The 26464-nt window shown below is 48.5% G+C and overlaps 1 protein-coding gene across 4 annotated transcripts in view; it reads left to right on the top strand.

Annotated features, from left to right (window-relative positions):
• The window catches only part of VAV2 (vav guanine nucleotide exchange factor 2), a 462631-nt gene that overhangs the window by 325792 nt on the left and 110375 nt on the right, over nucleotides 1-26464 (top strand). For all 4 annotated transcript variants that reach the window (XM_049833042.1, XM_049833046.1, XM_049833044.1 and 1 more), the window contains one exon: nucleotides 21245-21361. In XM_049833042.1, the coding sequence (XP_049688999.1) occupies nucleotides 21245-21361 (117 nt within the window). The remainder of the gene's footprint in view (nucleotides 1-21244; nucleotides 21362-26464) is intronic.

Here is a 26464-nt window from a genome sequence, read left to right as displayed (position 1 = left end):
ACTGAGTTTTCGTCTCCCGTCCTTGCTATTGATCGTTTGGGGTGCTGCAGTGGAGAAGTGACCGTCTCTTGCTGCAGTGAGAGCAAAACCTGCTCCGTCTTGCTGACCGTGCTGCTGCCGGGGACCACCGGCCGCTGCGGCAGAAGGATGGGGCTGAGCCCTTCCCCTCGGTGCTGAACACCCCGCAACAAACCCTCAGCCTGGCGCCCAGATGAGGTTAATAGTTTTTGTAACCTCCAGATTTTGGAGCGGCTGGAACATCTGTTCCAAGTGATAATAAAGCAGTGCTGAGGGGGAATTAGCATACAGCTGCCAGGGTGGGTGAAAGTCTCTATAGAAAAAAAACGAATTTATTGATGGAAGATGAAGCCTCATTGCATTTTCATAGTTCCTGGTGATTTTGGCAGTGTGGGCAAAATCTGTTCCTTTGCAATGGGAAAGGATGGCGCTGTGATATGGGACTCTGATGTACATTTAAGACTCAAGTGTCCTTTGTTTTATCGTTTCAGCCCTTACCCAAAGCCAAGAGTATTTCTGCCTGCTTTGGGTTCTTTTTGAACATTTCTCTGGCATGGTTATATCTGCCAGCTGAGTCCTATTGCCTGGGTGGAGCTGGGCTTGCTGTGTGGGGGTGAATATTTAATATCTCTTGGAAATAGCGCTGCTTTCCCGGATGGGGGATGTTCCGTGCACAGGATCCGGAGCCAAAGCATCTCGCTCACAGTGGGGCTCTCATGGTGTCGGGTGGCTTGGCCCCGGTTTTTTAAGCTGTTACCTCTGTGCAGGGCTGGGGTTTGGCTCGCACCAATTCTGCCTCGCTGAGCTTGTCGGCGAGGTCCGGCTCAACGCACAGCATTAAATCAGGGAGAGGATGGATGCGAGCCTGGGTGGATCTACAAAGCCGGAGAGGAGCTCACCTGGCTGGAGACCGAGCAGATGCACATCACCCCTGCTCTTCCCTCCCTGCCTCGGAGCTGCTTGAAATGCAGGGGGGTATTTTGTGAAACAGCAGCTCCGTCACGGCCGGAGCAGATGCAGAACCCGAGAAGTGGCAGCGGATGCTCAGGGTGAAGCGGGGAGGGGGTCCCTGGTGAGACCAGCGGGTACGTGGTACCCAAACTGGCTCTGACGCCTCAGCCCATCCTGCCGAGCATCTGGGGGTTGTTAATAAAGTTTTTTGGTTTGTTTTTTTTTTTTTTTTGTTGCAACTTGGTTCTCGCTGGGGTCACCAGGAGATACAGGTCTGCATCAGCACTGCCCATGCGCGTTCACCACTGCTGGTTCCTCTCCATCCCGCATCAGTCCCGGGATCAGGATCCTGCTCAGTCGCTGTCGCTCCCGGGCAGGTGTCTGACCTGCAGCTTTGAGTTACCAGCGAGTATCGGCAGTGTTGTTAAGTATTACTAGGAATTTTCTTCCCTAGTGTTTTTCTGGAAGACCCAGCTCCTGGGGTCCTGTGATGAGAGAATTTAGTTCTTCCTTAAGGGAAGACAGACAAACAGGCGTGGAAGCTGTTGCTTTTATTACTTTGGGGAAATGCATGAAAATACGATTCAAGTGCTCTCTGAAGCCTCATAGACTTGAAAGCAAATTTGAAGTACCCAAGTTTTAAAATTTATAAAGCAGAATGATTACTGACGAATGAGTAGGTGATATTCTGAATTCCCCTCCTTGTAATAGAATAATAAAAAAAACCCGAAAAACGAAAACCAACCCACATTCAGCTTTGGGCTCCACCAACGAAAGCTAAGTGAATAGTATTGTCTTTTACATGCGTGGAGAAAAGTGATCTTAAGCAGAGTTAAACGTCTGGTTTAACTGGGTGTAAATAAAAGGAGCGAGAGTAAAACTTCAAGAGGTGTAAAGCAGCCTCATAATTCCATGGGGGCAGAGAGGAACTTGCCAAGGACGAGGCTGTGTATTTGCATGGGTGTTAAACCTCCTGAGCCACAGCGGAGGGAAGGACTTTGCCCCTGTAGCCACCAAAACCTGGATGTTCTCGAACATGCAAAACCTGGATGTTCTCGTCCTGGGGACGAGAAGAAAAGCCCGTGTTTCACTGAGCACCGCTCTCGTGCAGACGTGGAAGGAGGAACTGATCAAATCCCCTTTCTGAGTGTTTTGCTTTTGGGTTTTTTTCCTATGATTTGGAATTTTTTTGAGACAGCTTTCTTAATAACAGTGTCATGGTGTGAAGATCCTGTATAATAAAGACGAGGCATCAGGTAGTGTTATCGCTCCATAGAAACCTGTTATTCACCCGAGCAGGGCTGTTATTAGTCTGATTCGGGTAGCGCAGCAGCAGGAGCGGGAGGAGCTCCCTCTGACAGAGCACAGGAGGAAAAAGGAGACAAAAAGGGGTATTTAACTTGTCTCTGTGCTCAAGGTAACTTAATAACTGCTTGGTTTTGTCTTTGTCACGTTAGCAGCCAGGCTTTGTCATGTATTTGAGCACTGAAGGATAAACGTAGAACTTCTCCTCCCTCCACCCACTTAGTGTTTTACTGAAAAATTGGAAAAAATGCCTTTTGGCGATGGTCGGCCATCCCACCCTGCGGCCCTGTATCATGCAAGGGTGAGAGTGGTGAAACACTTTCTGGCTCATTTCTTTCTTTGGACTTTAACGTTTTCAGTGTCCCTTAGACTGGAGATATGTTTCAGTTTCTCAACTTCCCACCCCGTTCTTCTTGGCTCTCAGACATCCTCGCAGCCGCGCTCTGGGAGATCGCAGGGTAATGAGGACTGACGGAGCTGGAGCCGATGGGCAGCCCGGGGTTTGTGTCGTTGCTGCGGCTCCGAGGTCTCCCTGGGCGTTTTGGCATCATTATTCCTGCTGGTCTTTGGGAAAAACTTTTGCAGAACTTTTCTGTGGGTGGCTACAAAAAAACCCAAAACCCTAACATGCAAAAATGAGGTGTTGCTAATGCAATTCTGTGGGTTTAAGGCAAGCATTAAAAACAGAGACAGCACTCTGTTACTACTGCAGGACTGTGTGTGCCGTGGGCTGCTCCCGGCCCCTGGTCTGTAGCAGTCTCCTTTAGCAGTGGACATAAGTGCCCCAAAAAATCCCAAACCCAGTTAGATGTTACTATTTGCATTCCTTTTATTAACTCATGGAAGCCCAAATCCAAGCTCCAGTTGGTACCGGGTCCTTGGCAAACAGGCCCTAATCCTGGGCAACGGGTTATCCAGGTAATTTGGGAGTACAGAGCACTGAAATCTCATAGCTGGAAGAGCAGAGTGGGTCGCTGCCCCTCTGCCTTTCTGGTGCTGGGGGAGAGGCAGCTGAGCTGTGATTTTTGTAATCAAGTATTTGTTTTCTTCCAAAAGGACCATATTGCTTGGTTTATAGTTACTCCTCCAGCCGAAGCCATGCTTTTTGCTTGTGGCCGTGTGAAGGGAAGGGGACAGCAGCCTGTGATCCTTCTCCTCCTCCTCCTCCTCTTCCTCCTCCTCCTGGCTCTGCTGAGCTCTGGGGGCTGATGGGCTCGGGCTTGGGTGGTGCTGGATCCCTCCGCACTCCGGCGTGGTGCGATGCTTTGCTTCCCTCTGCCGTGGAGCGTTACACAAGGACAAGGCAGGACATAAGCCTGACTTGTATCTGGTCTCCCCTACGAAGTCTACTGGTGCTGGAAGGTTGACTGGGGGGGAGGTTTTGACACTCTGATGTGAGAAAAACCCCAAGCTTAGGACATGCATCCTTTTCCAGCTACAGAAAGCCTGGCAGAGCTGTGCGGCATCCCCTCTGCCGCATCTGCTCCGCAGCATCCCTTGGCTGGATGCTGCCCCTTCTTCAGGCTTGCCAGCTGAGCTGGTTGTGTGGTCGCTCCCAATGGACCATCCTAATGGAGGTGGCGGCTGAAGAGGAGGTTCTGGCTGCTAGAAAAGAGCTGAGCTGGTTTCCTCAGCCCTCCAAAGGGTTTATGGGCAGATTTGGGGCTGGTTTGGCCTGTGGGGCACGCTGACCTGGAATGGGACCTTAGAGCTCCTCGTGGAGGAAATAGTCTCCTTAAAGAATGAAGTGGTGCGAGGTAAAACCAGGAGTTTACAGCTGCTGTGTGACTGTCCGTCCTGCTCAGTTTTTGGGGATGTTGACCAAAGAAAGCACTGCTGTTTTCCTGGGAGCTTGCGTTGTCCGCGGCTAAACACGAGCGGCACTGTTCTCAGCTCTCACCTCACCATATCTGCATCACGTGGGCTGTGGGCGCTGGGGAAGGAGGATGCGATCCCGGCGATTGTGGAACCATGAAGTCCTTTTCTACGGCTACGGATGTGTGGTTGACCAGACCCTGTGGCTGGGTATGAGGCAGCTGAGAGCTCATTCTTTGTGGTGAGGAGGAGAGACAAAAGTTCAAAAGTTGAGCGTCTGAGTTAGACCAGAAGCTCGATACCAAGGAGGAGTTGAGATGCCTGGAAACCAAAAACTGGAGCTGTGATTTCTTTTCAGATTGTGGGTGGATTTGCATCACTTCTTTTATTTGATGTTCCTTAGTTTATTCAAGGCAAGTGAAGAAAGTTTCTTAGGATTGCAGAGGTTTGTATTCGGGAGCGGAGGAGGACTAAAACCTCAATTAAATCTCTTTGATCCCCTCTGCCTAGCTGGGGAATAACGCATCAGAAGTGTGCGTACGTCCTTGGGTGCGCAAGGCCAGGCACGCAAAGGGGGTCAGCTGGACGTCGCATCTCGGTCTGTGCTCCTTAGCTGGTAGCACGCAAACAGTTTGACATAGCGATTCGGGATCCGGGCACGGGGGGAGCGACCAAGGGTTGACTTGGGGTGGTCTCCCTGTGCGTTTGAGTCGCGTTACAAAACCGAAGGTGGAAAGGCTTTGTTCCCTGGAAGACTGCGTTACTCATCCGGCAGCAAGGGAGGCTGTGCGGTGCCTTGGCTTTCGAATCCTCTCTGGGATGTGAGCCCCTTGCCAGATGTCCGTCAGACAGATGTTGGTCACTCCTCAAGTCCTGGCGAGGGAACGCTGTTTGTGGTGGAGTGTGGTCCAGAAAAAGTCTTGCTCTGCTTCTTGAACGCAACCAGAAGTGATGGGTCATGATGACTTTACGTGAAATGTTATTTACGCTCCCCTCCCTGAGAGGCATCAGCAGCTGGAAAGCCTTTCCTCTGTGGAGCTTGAGGAAGCACTGTTTTGAATAAGAGCTTTTTGCATTGGAAGCTACACCTTAGAGAAAGATGTTTTATTTCCCTTGGTGTTTATGGCCCTGTAAAAGACTACATAGCCTTCATTTTTTCTCTTTGTATAGTCTCGATTGCGTTATGCAGAGGAGCAATTTATTCCTAACAGCTCAGCCTGCTATGTGCCATAGCCATTTTCACAGGAGCCGGACCTGTCTTAATGTTTGCTGTATGACTTTTTAAAAGTATCGTGCTGGCTTCTAAACAAATGTCTTTAATAACTTCTACTTTGGGCTGCACAGAACTGAGTATACGTTAGTCTGACAAAAATCTGTGTGCTTGTTCTTGCACCTTAATTCTGTGCTTAAAAATTCTCCATACGTTTTACACTGTGTATGTGTTGTTGGAGGCAGTTGCTAAGAGAAGGATTAATTTAAAGCAGAAGAAAGATCGCTTTGCTTCAGTTATATATGCAGCTGAAGTAGTAAAAATTAGCTTAAATTGGGTGGTGCTTAGGAAAATAGGACAGGGTTGCTGCCAAAAAAAGGGGAAATGAAGAGCCTGTGTTTAACGGCATGTTGACACTGTCTTAACCATGTCAATAAAGTAACTTTAATTTACGGGTCAGAGAGCTTTTTTTAGGGCCACTGCCTATTTCAGTGTATCGATCGTCTCCCATTAGAAGCTCTGGGTATTGTCCTTTCACGTCCAGATAATTTTCAACCCACTAAAGCGGAATGGGTGGCTTTGGAAGGAGATGGAGTTGAACAGCTGAGCCGAGGAAGGGATCGGATGTTGCTTCCAGTTCCCCTCCTAACCCCTTCTGCTGAAATACAGCATTAATGGTCCAGCCCAACACGTCCCTGGGGCCTTATCTCCGTGCTCAAGTTGTACCAAATTAATTAGACCAGCACAGCAAAAGCAATGCAACCTTCCCTAACGCTCCCTGCTCTGCAAATGCAATTACGCTGTTATATGGAGTTTATTTTAGATTTTCCAATTAAGAGAGTAAGCTTTGCTCATATACGCTGTCTGGTGTAACTGTTCGTGTCTGGCTGGTAAATACATCATTAAGTTCTGTTTCCAGGGGAAATGCTTGTCCTAGGAAAATACCTGTGTTTGACTAGACCCAAGTCAATGCGGGGATGGAGAGAGGAAAAGTCAGCTCCCAGAAATAACCGGCTTTTCTCGTTGTCTCATGGTGAGAAGTTCCAGTTTGGTTTTCTTGCTTAAGCGAGTCTAAATTGGGGACAGCTGCAGAATCACAGGAGCGTTGGTGTTTGTGATTGCATATACACACTAAACTGTCTATTAAATAATTTAACAGAGCATCATTAAAACAAAATAATCAAAAAACCACAAGACAACGACAAAATAGTGTTCTTCTGTATTTTTGGTAGGCTAAAATATATCCCTGCTAGTGCATGTTTAGCCCCTGTTAGTCTGGCTCAGGAGTGAGGACTTGCCTTAAAACATACTAAGCCGAAGCTGGAAACTATTTAGTCAAAGCCTACACGAGATTTTGGGAGGATTTCTAAAACCCTCTCTAGCCTCAGGTGCCAGCTTTGAGTGGAGCCCTGGTGTGTTACTGTAATAGATAAGCACGCGTTATGAGCTGCGAAGAGCGTGATGTAGGTATTAGATTAGAGGGTCCTATTGATCTCGTTATACTCCCAAGTATTAATTTATATAAATATCCAGAGCCTTATTTCCTGTAATCGCTGGGATCTGTTCTCGGTGGTGGTTCTTACGAGCTGGGGAGCTGACCTTTTTAAGCAGCTTTACAAATTAAGTAGCCAGTAGATTAATTTTCCGTAGCCAGTTTTCATCATGCAGAAGAGGGACTGTACTGAATTGCTGTAACAGTAAATTTTGCCTCTTGAGCTTGGGAAGGAGGGACAAATGTTCCAGATAAAGTAAAATAGTCACTTCCTCGGGGAGAGATTTAAAATAAACTGGGTCAGAAATGAAGCTCCCCTTCGTTTAATTCGGCTTAAGCCTCTCCCTGAAGTGAAGGTCACGGATGGCGATGCACCCAAATCCAGAAAGGTTTGGAGCCTGTGCCGTGACTGCCAAAGTGTGATGCTTGAAACTTTAGGCACTACTCGCTGCGGAAAGATGTCTTTAATTCATGGTGGCAACAAATCTTTTTACACGTTGGGAAGTTTTACAGCACAGCGTTAATTTTGGCTGGAGTCTCTCATTAAATTCTACTTTGCAAAAATAGCTTGAAATGGAAAGTGATTTTTTTTTTTTTTTTTTTTTTTGTAGCATGTTTTCTTCCTGTGGTGTGAACTGGGATAATTGACAAGCTGTAAAACTAAAACAAAATAAAAGATGGCTTTCATGGCACTTGCCTTCTCCCTCCTTTCTTTCTCCCAGGAAAAAGTCCAAATTCTGCTTTCCTGAAGCACGCATGCACTGTCATTTGTTTTTCTGGGTCTCCACCTGGAAATCCCAAACTGAGCCTGCCCTGGTGCTCAGACAGACACTGAAATTAGGAAAAATATCTGCTCTGTGTAATGTGTTGCAGGAGAGGGGGACGACCACAGAAGAACGGCAGCTCTGGACTGTAGGCAAGGGGATTTTCTTATTTTGTTCTTAACCTGAATCTGGTTAAGGAAGAGCCGATATCCCCGGCACCAGCTTGATTCTCCAGAAAATCACCCGTTTGGGAGGGAGGCTGCGGGTCTGCTTTTAATAACTCCTCCAGGCACGCTGGGGACATGTCCTGGGGTGTCCCCAGCCGGGGAGCGGGACAGCGGCTGGCACCTCCTGTGCCGATTTTTATCCACATATCCAGGATCTCGGAACTGAGAAGCCCTGCTCGTTGCACGGGTCAAAATACGGATTAGAAGGGCTGTGAGTTCCACATGTTCTAATGCATTTCAGGGACCTGGCTCCTGCTGCAGGGAGTTTAAATTGAGCGCGTAGATACTTTGCAGCTTGTCCTTCTGTGCTGTGCCCACTCAATGTGTTGAGGGGGTTTGTTTGGGGTTAGTTTTTTTCCAAAAAAAGGCAAAAATCTGTTTTATCCATTGACTGGAATCTTACTTTAAGGTAGATCAGAGCAGTTTGGTTTCAAACCTTCCACTCTTTCAGGGAAAAGGAGAAAATACTATAGACATCGTTGAGTGCCCAAGACTGTTGGGACAGTGATTCATGAAATATTCAAGTATCCGCCAGGCAGCGTTGAAGCCGGGTGGATAGAATAGCTGCCACGTACTGTTTCCCAGCGATACCGTGCTCCCGTATTGCTGGTAGAGGATAGTTGCTGCATTGTGCCTGCGTATCGCACGGCGAGGCACGACGTGCGGAGCTGCACGTGGAGCTGGTTAGGACAGGTCTGCTGTGGCTCAGAGCAGAGCATCCTTTCCAGAACGGGGGTTTATTTTAGTTAAAATGCCAGGACTGAGGAGTGATGGCTTTTCTTCTGTTTTTCACCCGGCTTTCATCACAATGCTAGAGTGATTTGGAATGATGCTTGATCTTCTACAGTAAGGAATTACACCCCTCTCTTCTCTCCAGAAAGGAGAAAAATGCTGAATTGAAATCACAAAGATAAAGTGTAGGCTTTAATCTTAAAAAACCAAAACAACCAACATCACAGTAATGCCAATGGCCTCCCCATCCTTCCCCTGATCTAAGTTCGTTCTGATTTTTATCTCATGCATACATTAAATATGACGGTTAACCTTCAGATTTCCTGTCTCAGCCTCCCAAGCTTTGTGATACTTACAGTTACTATTCAGTTAATTAATTTCCTTGCAATGTTGAAAAGGAGAGGAACTGATACCCTGAATGCAAATGACAAAAGGCAGTACGAGCACTTTAGGTAGTGAGAAAAATGTGTGTTAATGTCTGTGTTTGTGGAGAGGTTTTCCTTTCCTGATACACAGAACTGGATTCAGAGCCATTATGAGAACGCCAAGTAGGATTTTCGGGACTACTCTGAAGCCTACTGAAGTCTGTTGAAGACGTATGGGGGAGGGCTTCTGCTGATGCCTGGGAAGTTCTGAGTACCCAGTTGTGATTTTTATAATTTGAAACTGTATTTGACATTTTCTGTTACTGATGGGGGGGAAAAAAGTTATCATTCAGGGTGTTTCATCCCGGTTCATCTCTTTCCACCCCCACTTCCCCTTTACGTTTTAAAATAGGTGATTTGTTAGCTATTTTTCTCCTGGGCGTGGCTGATAGACAGGCCATAGGGGATAGCAGAGGCTCTGCCAGCCCGCGTGGTCCCTCGGTGGGGAAGGGAGGTCGTGTGTCGCATCCACGGCTCCAGCCTCATCTGCCTACCTTCTTGTTTCTTTATAGAAAGCAATCGGGTTGGGCAAGCGAGGCTTGCTGTTGCTAAATCCACTTTGACTGTTCCCGATTTACCATCTTGTCCTTGGGAAAGGGATCCCAAAAGGGGCACGCTCCAGAACGGAGGTGAGGCTCATCAGCCTGTAGTTCCCTGGGTCTCCCTTCTTGTTCTTAAAGATGGGCTGAATAGGTGGTAGGCTCTACTGTTAATAACATCTTAGTCAAAAGCATGCAGGCAGTTGTAGAGTACATGAAGCTGGAGGTGTCTCTTTTTTTTGACCTCGTCTCATTTTGGCGATGGCAGAGGTCTTTGTATAACCCCAAGCCACTCGGGCTGGGATCAGTCTGATGTGTGCCAATGCTACCAAAGTTCCTGCTCCTTGTCGGGGGATGTCCTGCCTCTCGTCTCGCAGGCGTTATGGAAATTAATCTTTACAGGGGATGCGCACACAGAGCCCTGGGTCTGGTTTGGCCGTCCTGCAGGCACAGATGCTCAGCGGAGAGCTCCAGGGGCTGGTGTGTGTCTGCACGTGTGTCTGTCTAGCCTTGGTCCCTGGATCCAAAACACGAGCGCTAAAGCAGTTAAGCTATAAAACCTTTTATTTTTCTTTCCATTAAGATTTTTTTTTTAATAACCTTGTGTACCCAGAGCAATTTTCTGTGCGTTGCACACGTGTTAGAATCATTCTTGGCAGGCTGTCACCTTGCAGACAGTGGTACTCCCTGCTCCTGCTTTTGCCACTCTGTTTCAGCTTCATTTTCTGCAGAAGAAATCTGGAGCTAGAAAACTTGATGAGCCTCAATTAAACCATGGGTAGAAACAAAAGCCCTTCCTGTTCTCCAGCTCACGCTGTCTGTTCACATCCTTGGTTCTTCCCAACACTGAAATGCAACAAAACATTTATTATTTAATACCGAGGAGAGGAAGAAGCCCCAAGCGACTCCCGGGGCCGCAGGGCTGCCTGTCCGTTCTCCGTCCCCAAGGACAAGGAGGCTTCATACTCTGGCTGGCAGAGGCACCCCAGGTCCCTTCGCTCGACTCTCGCAGCATCTGGTTCAGCTCCTGCTGCTGTCCGTAATGGTAGATGCGATGCTTGTCTCTTCCCGATTACCCAGGAAAGCGCTGGTCTGCAGTGGGTTGCTCCCTCTGGCTTGCAAGCACGGTCTGGCTTGTAGGTCCTGTCATTTGTGTTGAGTTTTCCTTTGAAATCCCTCTTGCGTAAGAGGGTTTGGGGTGCAGGTCTGGTTTTCCTACCTCTTTCCCACTGCCTGCCCTTCCCACCAAACCCACGTTGGAAGCTTGTGCTGGAGGAGCGATGCACGGGATGACCGGCCCAGGAGCAACCCCCAGGACCCCGTTTCTGTTGCTTTTGGGGGTGAAGAAGGCGCTCAGCTGCTCTGGGGCTGCCCCGTCTCTGCGGCGAGGAGCTGCCGTCGGTGCAGAGCCCCAGCGTGCTGTCACGAGGCAGAGGAGCATCGAGAGACCTATTAAAAGCTCATTGGGAGCTCAATATTGCAAAATGCGGCTTGATTTCATATGCAGGTCTGCATCAGTTATCCGTAATGTGAAAAGTAGTGTTCTGGTTTTAATTACTTCTTTAGGAAGAAGCTGGGGGATATCTTTCAGCATCATTACCTGGTGCCATTAAGCTGAGTTTTCTGAGTGTGTGTTGTCTGCTTCTAATAATGCCATCCCTGTCCCCGGTGTGACATTTAGGAACTATTTTTCACCGAACCCCTCGTCAGCCACCGGGCCTGATTTTTTAGCAAGGCTTTGGGAATAGATAGCAACTTGGGCAACGGCGCAGGAAGGTGTAACGCAGCCCAGGTGTAACGGTGTCGGGGTGCGTGTCAGCAGCCGTCACCGTGAGCGGGCTATCTCCATCTTCTGGGATGTATAACCTCTTCTGCCAGCGCCGGCTACAGGTTTGGGTTCTTCGGGCCTGGTCTGGAAGCTGAACTATCATCTCCAGATCTTGTCTGGAGCACAAGACTCTGCAGATTTCAAAATGACAGAAGTTTGCAATTGTTCGAGGCCGTTATTTCCTCCATTGCCAATTTAAAAGGTGAAAGCCGCAACAAATGCAGCGTTACAAATATTTTTCATGGCTGAGTTTTTGCTTTTCGGTGGTGCTTTCCCTCTGCGTGCTGCGCTGCTTCAGCTCGGTGGGATGAATGTATCAGGGGTTCGTTTGTTCAGCACTTCTGCTTCCTGGCAGGTAACCTGGCACTTCTTGCGGTGAGGAAAATAACACATTTAGTTGTGATTTCTGAGGCTTTCTGAAAGTGAAGTGAGTCTAATTGGAAGCGGGTCACCCAAAACCTTGATTGTGTGTAGAAAAATTGCATATACCCGTGATGGATGAATAATGCAATGGCATCTGTACAAGCTCTTGCCAGAAAAGTCTTTTGCATGTTGGGAGATTGTATGCCGGTGATCTGATGGCAGAACTTTTGAAAGAAGATTTCTTGGGGTGTTTTAAAAAAGAAAAGCAGACGATGTCTGCGGTGAGACTGCTCTGCGCCCTGACGTGAGGATGTGCCTCTCTGATGGTGACAGCCGGTGGCTCAGGGGTGGTCTGGAGATATCAATGGGTATTTAAATCTGGGCTCACATGGGACTCCTGTAAAACTGATATAAAGGTCTTGAATTCAACATACAAGTTTGGTTATTATTTAATAATAGTCTGTTTTGATAGTTTTGCGTAAATGATATTGGAGTCAGCTATTGCAGGCACCCACCTCGGATCCCACCTCACGGTTCGCTTCTGCCTCCAAACTCTCAGAGCCTGTCTCTTCAGCATTTATATAGGGCAGCTTGGTTTTAAAGAGACAAAAATAAGTTCTGTGAATTTCTTGAACTGGCCCAGGCTTGCAGGCTACCTCCTGGAGCTTCTTTTCTTGGGTCTGCCCGAATACTTGACATGACAAGGCTTGATTTCCTGACTTGGCTGCTATTTACTCATTTTGGAGACATACCGTAGCTGTTCTCATCGCTGTCCTGTCAAAAGTTCATCATGGTCTGATTCCCTGCACCAGCCTGAAGAGCAGGAGAACAATGACTGCTTGGAAAGTTCTCTGTAAGCGTATCATTACACTGTAACACTATATACGGTTACGCAATTACTCATTTTCTTTAACAGCAGCTGAATTCTGTGTCATAATTTGATTGTCATGGTTCAGGTCATAGTCCTGTCTTAAAGCTTCGGGTTGGCCAAAATGTTTTGAATTTTTTTTTGCTGAAAACTCAGTGCGTGGGAAGGTATCTCATTTCTTGATCAGCTATAATCACAATTCCTTTTTTGCATATCCCATCTTTTATCTATGGTCATGTTTTATGAGTGATGAAGTGTGAGCCCCAGTGAGGCAAACATGAGTTTCGAACTTCACATCAATAGCAAAAGCCAAGACATCTCCCCCCCTGCCTCTTTCTTAACTGAGTTCCCCTGACACAGCTGCATGTTTTCCAGCGAGAGGAGAAAAAGGCTGAATTTAATGAGCGTGGAAGGGGACTCTCCGTCAAAGGTGCCAAACGTGGGCAGATTGAGCAATCCTTCCAAGCTCTCCAGCTCTCAAACTCTACGGAGTCTCGTATCGTGTTGCTCGCTAAAGCCAAGCGTGGATTTGGCAGCCTGCTGGTAAATATACCGCAGAGACAGCCCAGATCTGGGACGCAGGAGACGGAGGCTCTAACCCTGGATTGTGTGGGAAAGTGGAAAAGAAACCCCTTTGTTGGATTTGCCTACGATACTGATAAGCCTCAAAAGATCCAGCTGGGTTTCTCCTCTAAAGCGTGGCAGTGATACCTGGTGGTCTTCCCACACTCGGCCGTAGCTCAGGCTGCAAACAGCCTCTGCTCCCTGCCCCATCGCCCCCCATCCCGGCAGCCAGCCCCACGCAGCTCTGGGGCAGGATAGGACCTGCAAAGAAAACTGCTGCTCTGTGCTTGGGTTTTTTGGGTTTTTTTTGGGGGGGGGATGTAACACGGGTCTTTCCCAGGCATCGCCCCAGTGCTGCGAAGGATGTGGCTCATTGCTACCGTCCGGGCAGATCATCGGAGCAGGAGAGCGTCCCAGGAGGGATTTTCACATCGGCAGATGCTGATTTGGGGTAACACGAGGGCATCGGGGTTGTCCAAGGTCGTTAGGGATGTGGTAGCGTCCCACTACCCACTTGCCCTTCCGTCAGGTAGTTGGGAAGTCAGTGTTCTCCATTCAGCTCCCGAAATGCATCGCCGTTGGAGGGGGTAGCGAAGGAAAAAAGGGTGTTGCTTCTCATTTTGTAACATGGCTCAAAGCAGTGTTGTCCTTCACAGAGGGAAACCTGAAATTCCCTCTCTTAGAGGAGGAGTTGGTGAAGACCAGGGCCTTCAGAGAGGATTGCACCCACCTGATTTTGCAAGAAGCTCTTGGTATTCCTGGGAACGGCTCTGCAGATCGCTTAGACATCTAAACCATAAATCTCTGAAGTACAATCAGCTGCCTGATGTGATGCAGGGAGTTGGATTAGGGTTTTTGAAAACCTCGGTGGCAAGGTTTTTAGTTGCACAAACCTCAAACCTGTGGTTGGGGTTTGGACTGGAGCTGAACCTGTTTGACCCACTGCATTTTGGGTGGTTGGGCAAAAGCTCTGGGCCGTCCAGACCTTAGGTGTGTGAGCAGAGAATTTCAGCCCTTGTAAGCATCTCTGCTAAAGCACTCGCAGGCATTGCAATTAAAGCCCTTACCTTAACGATTCCCACTTTCTCAGCAGAGCCCTACGTTTGCAGCCCTCGGAGGGCTCCACAAAGCAGGGAAGTACTGTCATCGGCGGCGGCTCTGCCGTTTTCTTTGGGAAGTCGCAGTTTCCTTCCGCTCATTTAAAGCCCCTGCCTGCCGCTGGGTGACCCTCCGATGGCGGGACAGACGGATGGACAGACGGCCGCCGAGCGGCCGCCCTCGGCTGAGCCAAGCGCTCTCGGCCATGCGATGAGGGGTCTTGCTGGCTCGTTGCGTGGGTTTTAACGAATGTCTCCTGCCGTGCCGCCGGGGAGGGCTCAGGTCGTCGCTGCTGTTGGGAGTTTGCCTCGGAGGACGCGAGCATCTGGGCGTTCCTGTGGTTTCTTTTCCCTCCTCCAAACTGGGGGGGTGTTAGTTCATCCTTGTCCCCTCCTGCAGCCCTGTGTTATCGTCTTGGACTCAACGGCTGCCTGATGGGGGTTTTATCCATGCTTCTGGATTTTTGTTGTTTTTGGTTTTTTTTTTTTTTTTTCTTTTCCGTTTTTTCTCTGAAGGAGCATGTGTAATGGAGGAAATGAGCCTGGCGGTCCTCAGGGGGAGTTTGGGGTCAGCAAAACTTTCCTAGGATAAAATAGGATGAGCTCCTGCATTGCTGGGCTTGGCCTGTGCAGTGCTGCTTAGTGGGGTGACAGGACCCCCGGCGGGGGACACACACGATGCTGCTGCCCTCGCACGGGCTCCTCTTGCAAGCGGAGAAAGCACCAGATGCGATTTTATCCGATACATCTTCAGTATATGCTTCAGTATATCACCGAACGTTTCTTCTGTATCTCTGACTAATTGGATTTAATCATTTGACCCTGTGCTCTGTCTCTCGCTCTTCCCACGTCCTCTTAACATCTGCCACCTCGGAGGTGTTTGCCTCCGGTCCTCGCCTTGTTTCAGTAGTTCATGTCTTGTATGAAATCCAGGAGCTCTGGTTAATGTTTGTGCCCACTCTGACTTGAGCGCTGCTAAAAGCCATTCCAGTCCCTCTGGGGCTGAGGCTTGTGACTTCAGTGTATTTAATCAGTTACTCCAGAGCCTCCCCTTGTTTGTTTTTGTTTTTGGTTTTTTTTTTTTAATTGTTTTTTACAATTCTACGTATATTCTGGTTTCCAGTCCATGAGCTTAATATTGTTATCCAAGACACCTCTTCCCATTGAGAGCCCGTACGTGGCGATGGGACGTTCCCGTAAGGTAACTGGGAGCTCTTTATCTGCTTGACCCGTTTCAGAGCGATGATGAGCAAAGGTGTGAGACGAGCAGGTACCAAAGCGGGGCTCGGCAGCCTGTCCCGGCGTGCTGCGGTGCTGGGCTTTCTGCTGGGCAGCCTCCCAGTGTTGTGTTTCTGTTGGGCAAGCTAGAAGCTCCTGGCAAGCTTGTTCAGGAGGTTCGTAGCCCCCCTGAGCTCTGGCTGATGCTCCTTGCCGGGAAGGACCTTTGCTTTCTGCAGGTTTGCTTTCTCCCGGTCCTCCCGGTGATGAGATGTGGGGTGTTTGCCAAAATAAATGGTTGTTCTCCCTCAGGTGCTCTCCTAGGGTTAATCCTTGGTTGTGGGTGGATGTAAGGAGAAGGAGAAGCTGTGGGGAGGTCAGTGCTCATCAGCATTTCGGGCTCATTAATCAGTCTCGCTAAGTGGAATTTGCCCAGCCCGTGAGCGCTCTGCGATAGGAATGTCTTTGAAATGGGGGGAAATAATAGCACTAAATTATTTGAGAAATAATTTCATTCTCTACTTCTCAATAGATAAATCTGCTGTCCAACAACCCGGAATTTAATCTGTCCATCTAAAGTAATTGATGAGCTGCGACTTGAATCCAAATGTGAATGGGAAAGGAAATTTCCCGCAGAGATGTTTTGTATTGTTTCTGTGGCTGCTCCTTTCCACCACAGACAATGGGGTGAAGCACGAGAAGGAACAAACAAAGCTGTGAAAAATTTGGTGCTGCTGGTGGAGGGTGATACAAGCTCCGCTTGTGCATTTGACTCTTATTACTTATCCCAAAACTCTCCCGGTAACACCTTGATGTGGAAGGAGCTAGGTCAGGCAGAGCCATTTGGAGAGATTAGATAAAGGTCGTGACTTGTGCAGTTTTAAATGTGGAGTTATGTTGCCTGCAGCCCTGCAGTTCCTGCTGGGTACTTGGATGCTCTCGGACTTTCTCTCCCCTCTTGACTTTGGAACAAGTAAAGGGAGTTCCGATGCCCCTTTGCAATGTCAGAGTAGCGCGGGGGAACTCGACATGACTCAAGAGATGCGTCCTTTGGCTTTCTTGAGAGGTTTGTGCCACAGGATACTCATTTTCCCACTGATTGTTGCAAATGATGTGTTTTCTCAATGAGAGACCCTCCCTTCCCCGTTTGCAAGGGCTGTGATAAGCAGATGCTCGCAGCTCCCTGTCAGGGACTTACTTTTCGCCTGGTGGTTTCGAGCCGTGCCGGCAGCGAGATAAGAGGAAATCTGACATCACGGTCAGGAAGCGCTACAGAAAGTTACTTTCGTCATTCGTCAGTGGGTTATCTCAAACGGCAAAGCTGCAGCATTCCTTGCATGCTGCAGGACCCGTTTCAAGCCCACGGCTTTGGCCGCGGTTCAGCTCGTGGCCGTGTGCCCAGCGCCCGGTGCTATTGTGTGCGGCCCCACTCCTCCCCGGAGCGCTAACCCCAGCCGCCGGCAGTCGCTGCCTCTCCAAAAGGCCCTTTCCAAAAAAGCTGTGAGCTGTTGCATGATCCTGCCCCGCCAGACAAAATCGTCTAGCCCATTTCTTTCCTTTTCCTACATTTTGTCACGTTGTTAAATGTCTCTTGGAGACTCCCAAGCCTCGCACCTCCCCTCCTTGTGCTATCCCAAACACGAGGACCGGGGACGCACACGGCTTTCCAGCCTGCCATCAGCTCTGCCGAGGCCGGGGGACGGTTTCCAACCTAACCCCACCGTCCTCCAGTAGTTGGATCTTTTTCTGATGAATTTGCATCGGAAATGGCCGCTGTCTAGTCAGCGCAGGTGCTGCGGGTGCCCAGTCATACGGGGACCGCGGGGAGGGGTGGTGGTAACTGAAACGGGGCCGTGAGGAGGAGCGAGGTGCTGAGCCACCGTGCACCCTCCCGGGAGCTGCCCACCCACCCCCGGAGTCGTAGTTTCCAACTTCACAAACATCCGACCTGCCCGTCCAGCCCGGGGTTCGGGGTGGCTCGGCATGTCCCTCTAAGCTCCCTGTGCAAAGTGGAGTTATCCCAAGTATCTGGGGTTATCCCAAGTACCAAATTGTCCCTTTCTCGATCTCCACGGAAGGCTTCTCCAATGTATTTATCAATTTCCAGGACAAGTTTCCTGAGCTGCATTGAAAACTTGGCAGCAATACCCTTTCTATGTGCAGCGATCACCCAAGGAGTCTCTAAACTTACTGAATTCAATAAACCCAATAACGCCGTGAAAACCCTCTTTAAAAAAAAAGAACATCCCAGAAGCTACTGAGGAGTTTGCAGCGTGTCCCAGGTGCTGGGGGCTGCTCGCTGCCGTGCCTTCACGAAGGCCAGGGCCCAGGCGGAGCTGCCGAAATTGCAGCCGCCCTGCTTTGTAAAGCAGGTTTTTGCAGGGCTGGGGCAGGACGGGCGGTAGCCGAGAGCAGTTTATTCACCTTGCGGCGTTGCAGAGTGTTTAAAAATAAGCAAAGCTGTTCCGAAACTCAGCGAGTGCAGGTGGCAGGGCCCTTCTGCTGTGCCAACAGCAGGAGCTGGGCTGTCGCCGCTGCCTCTCTGTAGTGCTGGCTCCTTGCAACCCTCAAAGCATCGGGTCAGAACTGACCACGGACTTTTCTCATCTGTTGGCAGGCTTCAAGGTATTTTGTTTTACCGGATGAGTTTCTTGCTCCCTGTGGTACGGTCCCATCCCTGCCCCCGTTGCCTCTTTGCTCTGGCTTTAGTAATTTCCCTCTCCAAAGCCCCTTGGATGCATTTTGCAGTGTTTGGGGAGCTCTCCCCACGCCGGGGACTTGTGCTGTGGCTGCTTTCGGAGCCCGACTGGTGGTACAGTAGGAGACACCGGTATCCGTGGAAAATGCCGTGGTCTCTGGGGTCTATTTCCAGAACTGAGCATCCCGGTTGGTGACGGTGTCTGTCCCCAGAAGCGATGGCTGGTGGGTACCGAGGTCGCTTTGGGTGCAGAGGAGGGCGATGGTGGGACGCGGGATGTGTGGTGCTTTGGGCTCCCACCGGCGCTCGCACCAAAGGAGATCGCAGGACCCTGCTTCAGCTCTGGTCTCTCGCTCGAAGCATATAAATGACACCATTGATTTTGGGCCTGGCAGGTGGTGAATGAGCCCCACGGAGAACATTGATTTTTTTTCTCTCTCTTCCTCCTGCGGAGTGTTTACTTGTCCAAAGGTGTGATTGACTGGTAAATAAAATGGCCTCGGCACAGCTCATATTCAATTGTAGCTAATTTTAACATGTGGCCGTTGAGTAACACCATTAAGCCAGCAATTCGTGGTCTTCCATCAACAGCAAACCAACCTCGAAACGCCTGTGAGCGAAAGCAGGAGAAGGTATTTTGCCTTGTGCTCGTTTAGCAGCTGGTGGCGAGATGGCTTCCAGGTTTGAATTGGATGAGCAAAGACAGTTGGATGCAGCTGATGGTGGAACAGCGTGGTGGGTCCTGTCCTTGTCAGCGAGGCTGAGATGGGGGTAGCTCAGCCTGATCTAAACTCGTGATGGAGCTGAGGCTCAATCCCTGTTAGAAACACCGTCAGGACGAGGTGTTCGTTTGTTTGGATGTGTGATCTCTTTGCGATCCTTCAGAAAGGAGGTAGTGTGACGTTTGAGCATTTCAGGAATTTGACCCACAAAGGCGTCTTGCAGAGGGACCGGGTTTTCCCACCCGTTGGGTGTCTTTCGCTTGGCTGAATATCGGTGCTGTGAAAGTCCGTCTTTCCCGAGCACTTCAGCTTTTGTGGCTGCCCCGGCTTTGGGGCGAGCGGGAGGTGGGGGGCGAATGCCGCAGAAAGGCAGGGCAGTTCTGCGGGTGAAGCTTGCTTCTTGCTGTGTGTAATTATGGCTATAAGCTGTGTCATTAACTTTCAGAACTGGAGGCTTAAAAGGATTTAAAATAAACACGTGCTAGAAATTTGAAATCAATTAGACTGCAGTACAACAGAAAATACACCCCTGCTGCAAGCAGCCGGTTTGCCCAGGGTGTAAATTCTTGCAGAGACCTAGAAGATAAAGTTATGAAATAACCTGTACCAGTGAGAGAGGCTGCAAAGCAATTCCAAAAAAACCTCTCAGTCTAGACAGATTATATTTACTGCAGTGTTTATGTGAGATAGAGGAATGCCCTAGAAAAATAGAATTGTTTGCAATTTCTGCCTCTGGCACTTGCTGGTCTAATGAGAAGGCTCTGATGCGACGGGAATGTCCTGTGCTGGGGGAGCTCTGCTGTCGCTCGGCAGCTTCATGTAGAGGGGATTGGAGTGGGGGAGAAGGGTAAAAGGTTATTTCTTTCTCTGTGTAGGTGAATCGGCCTGTTGATAATGAGGTGGGTTTGCTAATCCATCGCCACAAACCTCACGTATAATCCCAAACGCAATGATAACGACAAGCTGCGTCGCAGTCATGCCTGTGGAGATATGATGGCCCCAAAGATTCTGCTTTGATTCTTTTAATTAAAAGAAAATTAAGCTGGTTTATTTTACTTTGAACTCGCGGAGAAGTTTGCAAGCACTGGTTTTTTGCGTGGTGTTGGTTTGATGACAACTCGGGGAGCAGAGGTAGTGCCATGTGACAAAAACCGCGCTGACCAAACCCACCCAAAGGCAGCTTGTATCTTGCGCCTATTTATCACATGGGGATGATTCACCCCTTTAATGGGTTGATTTACTTATCATTCTAAAGCATTTGTTACGTATTTGTGAGGAATTTGCTGGGGGAAAAAAAAAAAGAAGAGTTGTTTAAAACTACAGCAATAAATTGAAGGTATTTTGTGGAGTAGCATGAGGATGCAGAACGAAGTGAAATTAATTGGCTTGCTCTGCAGAGTCAGTCCATCCTGATGAAGGACATAGGTGATGCAGCTGCAAAAAATGAAGCAGATTTTTATTCTTTTCATTTTAGCCCCTGTGCTGCCAGGCATCACTGTTGGAGTGAGACCGTCTGGAGTCCCCAGACTTCAAAATCCCCAACGCTCGCAAACAAATGACCAATTATTGCTATAGTCGGTGATGGGATTTTCTTGAAAGAGAAACATAATGTCACTCTGCTAGTTGAGCTATCTGAAGAACTGAGGGTGGTCCCTAGAGGGGTGAGATTTCTGCCTCTTCAAATGGGCTAAGATTAAAAATGAGCAAAGCTTGGTGGAAACAGTTTCAGGGATTGCCCTGGTTTTGGGAAAGGGAATCTGAGCTGGGTCGGGAGCAGCTCCCGTGGCTGGCTGATGTTTCATGGGTCTGTTAGCGTTCATGGTCCCTGCAGCATCTGGGGGATGCGAGGCTAAAGGAGCAAATGTGACTTGAATAAGTTGTCCGTTGTTTTGGACCCCAAAGCAAAAAAACCTAATTTTCACGGTCCCAGTCTTTTGTTTGGGACGTGTGTATGCATGCATGCGTACAGATGTACAGCAATACGTACAGTAAGCGCTGTAACCTGTGTCCCTTCTGTAGGGAACCAAATGGGATCATGCTGGAAATGGTTAAAAGTTCAACACTGGGCTTCGGTAGAACATCAGCTGTAATTTATATTTGGCTTCGACCTTGAAAGGGAACCGTCCTGGCTTGAGTTTTCCAACCCTTCTGCAATGTTACCTTATGTGAAACTTGTTTTTCAAAAGGGCATTTGTTTCTGGTGCGCAGCTGAGAACACAGGAGTCCACATGGGGCACCAGGATCCCGACATCTTCAGTAACAACAAATAAACTAATGCCTGGCTTTTCAGTGCAAGTTTCTAAGTCTGTTAACTTGTCTCGCATGTGAATTTAACTCAGTAAATCTCAGTTAAAATTTGTGCCCGTCTTGCTCACTTTTCCCCTCCCTTTCTTTTTTGTTTCCCCCAGTTTCTCTGTTTGAAGAACATCCGAACCTTCCTAAAAGTGTGTCACGACAAATTTGGGTTAAGAAACAGCGATCTGTTTGATCCCTTTGACCTCTTCGATGTACGGGACTTTGGAAAGGTAAGAGTCACTCCTGAGCTCCTGGGAAGTGACGGAGCTGGCACCGGGGCAGTTCTCCAGACTTGTGCTGCAGGTTTTGGATGGAAAATATGAAGGTTTTGTGGTTTTCTGAGCCGCTTCTGCACCCTTAACCCATGCGTTGGGCACCTGTTCCCCTGCGCTCATGGTAGCCTGCATTTCTAGGGGTCGATTCTGGTGTGTCCTTCGTGAAGGGAGATCACGCCTTCAAGCTTTCTGCTTTAGATTACAAACCCTCTGGGATCAGTCTCTAAAGCACGTGAAAAATGTCTTTTTTGGGGGGAATCGGAACACCTTTGTATCTATGTGTTCGTAAGACCTGTTGGAAGGTGTAGCCCTGGGGACTGGGTGCTGGGTGACTGGGGCAAAGCCACACCATCTCCTTGTCCCTGAGCTCCCCGTAGGGACAGTGCATTCAAACCGGTGTTAAACATCGTCCCTGCTCCAACCAGCCCGGGACTGAACCCTGCCGCCCCAGCAGCACCTTTCCCTATAGCAGTGTTACAAATCATTACAAGCCCGGACCCAGCTTTGTACCAACCGCGTGGCAAGGACCCTTCGTCCCCAAGCGCTTCTGGTTTTTGGCCCAATGTGGGTGCAGACCTCGCACGGTCCTTCCCCAGCCTCTGTGCACGGCTGCGAGCAAAAAAGAAAAATAAATCTTTACTGAAATGGCCATCAGTTTTGTAACATGGCTAGTGAGTGTCTGTGGGGGTCAGGAATTTTCATGCCAGGGTGAGAAATGAGTCCACTGAGTTTCTCACAAATGCGTTTGGAGGTTTTTTTTTTCCTCCCAGCTGTTCTTAGGTGCTGGCTGTTGTTTGCACCGTGTGTCACCTAGATGGGAGAGGAGAGAGTGTGTTTTTGTGGTTTTTTGGTGTAACTGATGGATGGCACCAAATGCTGAACAAGACCCAGCTATGAGGGAGGAAAATTCTATGGGATTTTGACAAGTGGCTGTTGTTCTGATACCCTGACTTTTGACGTGAACAGCGTCAGAGCTCGGCTGTTACTCTGATGGATACTGGGCTCAGGGAAAACTATTACACAGGACAATTGCTATATTCTTCAGTGGAAAAGGTGTTAAAAGATTTATTCAAGCTCTCTATTTTACCTATTTTGAGCTACCAGGCATAAGCTGCTGGAAGGCATCTTCTCTTCTGATTATCCAAAGAGTAGATTTTCACTGCTGATGGGGATATATTATTTGATATTTATTGCCTAATTTATTTCTGGACCATTATCTGGAATGTGCAATTGCAGGGGCTTGTTTTATGAATTTTTTGATTTATGAAATACAAGAAGGCTTTTGTTGCTCTGGGAATATGAATGCACAGAAGGAACCTTTTGGGCTGGGGAAAGAACCGCTGCTAATTAAAATGCTGCTTTATCGTCACATTGTCTCTTGCTTTGTCCTGTTTCAAATTGCCTAAGATGCCTGTTAATAGAGCCTGGCGTTAAACACTGCTGGAACACGTCAGCCGAACACAGCTTGGTTTCCTTTTTGGTCTGGTTAGGGAACAGCTATTCCCTCCTTCTCCTGTTCACTTTTTGTGGGGGACGTTCAGGTTTGTGACTCGGGAAGGGGAGATGACTTGTCATTCCCTCTTACCTCATGACAAGTTAGTTTTTTAGGAGACTTTGGAAGGAAACTTGTCATAAACTTCCAAGAAATCTAAATGTACTTCATTGCCTGGATCTTGCTTATTTTCATGTGCATCATCATCCTTAAACAACCTTCTAAGATGTGGGAGGCACAGATTCTGTATACAAAAACCTCGCTGATCTTTTCCCAGTGCAGTTTTTAACCGGTTTGGTGGAGGTATCAGCTGTTCAAGCCTGCACCACCCTAAATCCCTCTGGAAGCCTGTCAAAACATCCCCATTGTCTTTGCCACCTTTCATTCCCACATAATCCTCAGATCTGTGTTCAACAGTGGCAAAGCAAATAAACAGGGAAAAATCTGCTGTTGACCAAAGCGCCTTTCCGTTTTGAGTCACAGGGAGAGCAAAAGGAGCCTCTAATCCACGTTCCCACTGGCCAAACACAAACTTCACACACGCAAAAATTCTTCCTGGAGCTATTAATCCCATAGATCAGTAGCATTTTTTGGTTACAAGACACTTACGCCGTGTAGGAGAATTTTCTGAACGGAGCACAGTAACAGTCAACTGTTTAATTACATAGGAACCTTGGTGGAGTAGTGTTGGGTGTTTCCTTTCTGGATGCCACTTAAGTAGTTATTTCTCTCTTCCAAACCAGAAGGCCAGCGAGACAGCAATTACTAGTAACATTTGGGTTTGCTGCAGTGTAATTACCGAGTAGAAAGGCAGGGGCTTGCGTTTATGTGGTGCCAACCTATACGTAAAGGGCTTGTCCTTTGGAATCTGCAGGGTCCTTCGGGGTTTCTCAGTGTGAGAAAAACACTAGTGCTTTAGAAGAGGAAGAAAAATCAGATCCCTCCGTTTTGCCTTGACCAGCTGTTTTTCTGAGAGAGGTTTCCGTACCTCCCTTCGGGTTCTGAGCCAGGGCTTCAGCCAGGAGGAGCTGCCGTAGGATTGACGGAGCTTCCTCCGAAGGACCAAGCGTGGTTGGGGACTGCTCGAGTCCAGGAACCTGAGTTTTTACCCCTGGTTTTGCTACTTGCTTGAGTTTTAAGCTTGGGAAGTTACTTCTTCCCTACTGTCACCAGGATAACAGCTGGTGAAATGGGATGGTGAACCACATGGGCTTCTCCGGCCAAAATTCCTGTGGAGCTGAAAAGCTCCATCTCTGCCTTCGTGGGATGTCGGGTAATTGGCAAGTGCAGGCTTTTGCCAAATAGATGCGTCATGTTTCTTGTAAACTCGGTTGCAGTGTTTCCCAGTTACCCAAGGGAGTCGAAAGGCCAGTTTAAATTGCTCACAGCCAGTTTTTTTCCCCAATGTCCAGTTGTTAAGCAATCCCGCTGTGACAAGGACATGCTGTCTTTCATGACAGAGGTTTCCAAAAGTGACCTGAGATGCTGACCGCCTGTATTTCTAGCTGTGCCTCTTTAAGACACCTTAAAAGAATATATTATTATATTGGTTTCTACAAGTTGGCTCTTAATTTCATTTTTATTTTTTTTTTTACATCTTATTCCTTTAAAGTTTAAAGCTATCCGTAATCACTAGTGACATCTGCAGAAGTGTTTCTCCGTGGCTCTGTCTCCACTGCAGGACGCAGAAGCAGCGCAGCATGCAGTGCTCCAAGGAAGAAAACCCCTGTTAATATTGCTTCATCCCAAATTAGGGTCTGATCTTGCAAGAATGAGCACTGGGGTTCTCTGCCGGGGTACTGTGCCCAGTCTTTGCTAGTAGAGCCTGGCTCCTAAAAAAGAAATAAAATTAAAAGCTAGTGCTCATGTACAGTGTGCTGTTGCACACTACTTCATGCACATTTAATAGCAGTGGTGGTATAAAATGTAACTCTTATTGGACTTGCTAATTTATTGGCACCAACTATAATGAGAAAAAATGTACATAAATATGGATTAAACTCTTTATCACTCTATTAGTCAGCATGATGGTAGCAAGGTTCATTAAAGGGAGTTACTCATTTTCAATAACTTGCAGTAATGTACTTTTTTTTTTTTTTTTTTTAGAAATATAGTTCAAATATTCATAAACCTGTGGAGCGTGCCATTTGTTAGCCTCCCACTCCTCTCAGCTCTCCTGACGTGTATTTAATTGTCCTTACTTTCTTTTGAAGTTCCTGTACTCTTCGAAGAAAGCATTTTTGCGAGATAGGGTCTTTCCTACCCTGACCCACGGATACAAAATGATGCTGTTCTAAAAATGAAAAAGGGAAGCGAGTCACAGGTCAGCTGAAAAATGAGGAGATATTGATACTGAGATTAAAGTAGTGTTTTTCACTCCGTTGGTTCTGGTCCAGAGGTTGGTGAGAGCTGCACCGACCTCGCTGCTCGAGCAGGGCTCAGAGGAGGGGGGTCTGGATCAATCCTCCCTCTCAATTAATTGAATCCACCAAGGTTCGCTGGCACGTGTGACCCGTGGGTGGCTGACGGAGAACTCGTACATGGCTTGTCTCGCATGTCTGGGGAGGAGATGTGCATGACGGGGAGGGCGGCCCGGAGCTCGGCACGCTCCGGCGGCTGCGGCAAGAGCTGCCGCGGTGGTGGGAGCTGCCAAAGAGGGGATGTGTGCCGGTACTTTCACGGTTAAAAGTGATGGGTGCCCTCTACAAAGCATTTGTGTCTTCAGAATGATTTTTGGTGTAAAGGCGTCCCCTTCCTCCTGCCGATGAGCCAGCGTGGAGAGCTTTTGGAAAGCCCTTGGCGGGGATCCAGGCTGTCCTCGCTGGATGCTGTTGCAGATTTGTCCCCGGCTTCATCACCAGCTCCCTGCGGCTGGAGAATCTGCAAAACGAGAGGTCCCACCTCGTCGCCCGTCGGGATGGGAGAGCCACGAAGGGGCTCGACTGCCATCGTCCCCCCGTCCCTCTCTGACACAGACACACGTCATCGTCTTGCAGAGAGTCAGAAAGCTGAGTTTTCTGCTTGGTTTCAGATAGGAGGGTGGGGAGCGCTGTCAGAATTATTTAAGGGATTAATAACTGAGAGTCGGGGGTTTGTGTTTTTCTCTGTTTCTCTGCTGAGAATTCCCCTCCCTCCATCATCTCTAACTTCACGTACAAGTCAATATCCCTGCAGCAGTATTTTAAAGGCTGCCTTTGTAACATAGTCTGGGCATATAAGGGGGAGAAAAGGGGAGAGAGAGAGATGAAATAATATAGGTAGTCGAAAATTGCAAGGCTTTTGGATAAATGGCTGCATTTTGGTGCTGTAACAAAGCAAGCCCAACGCCTGCACTCCCGCAGCTGACCCGCTGGCGGTGGGAGCAGCTCTCCTTCTCCCATTCTTGACTTTTGGGGTTTTTTTTTCTGACCTCTTGTAGCCAAGAGCAAATGAAAAGCAGTACGTTTTTCTGTACGCACCGCTGAGCGTATGAAGCGATAGCAGCCGGGAGCAGAGAGGAGGGTTTGACAGCGCTACAGGCAGCCGAGCATGGCATCCCATCCACGGCTCTGCGGTGCCGGGGCCGG

This window comes from Accipiter gentilis, chromosome 29 (assembly GCF_929443795.1).
Source record: "Accipiter gentilis chromosome 29, bAccGen1.1, whole genome shotgun sequence".
Classification (NCBI taxonomy): Eukaryota; Metazoa; Chordata; class Aves; order Accipitriformes; family Accipitridae; genus Astur; species Astur gentilis.
Note: the sequence above shows the minus strand (reverse complement) of the source record. Positions and strands in the feature narration are given on the sequence as shown.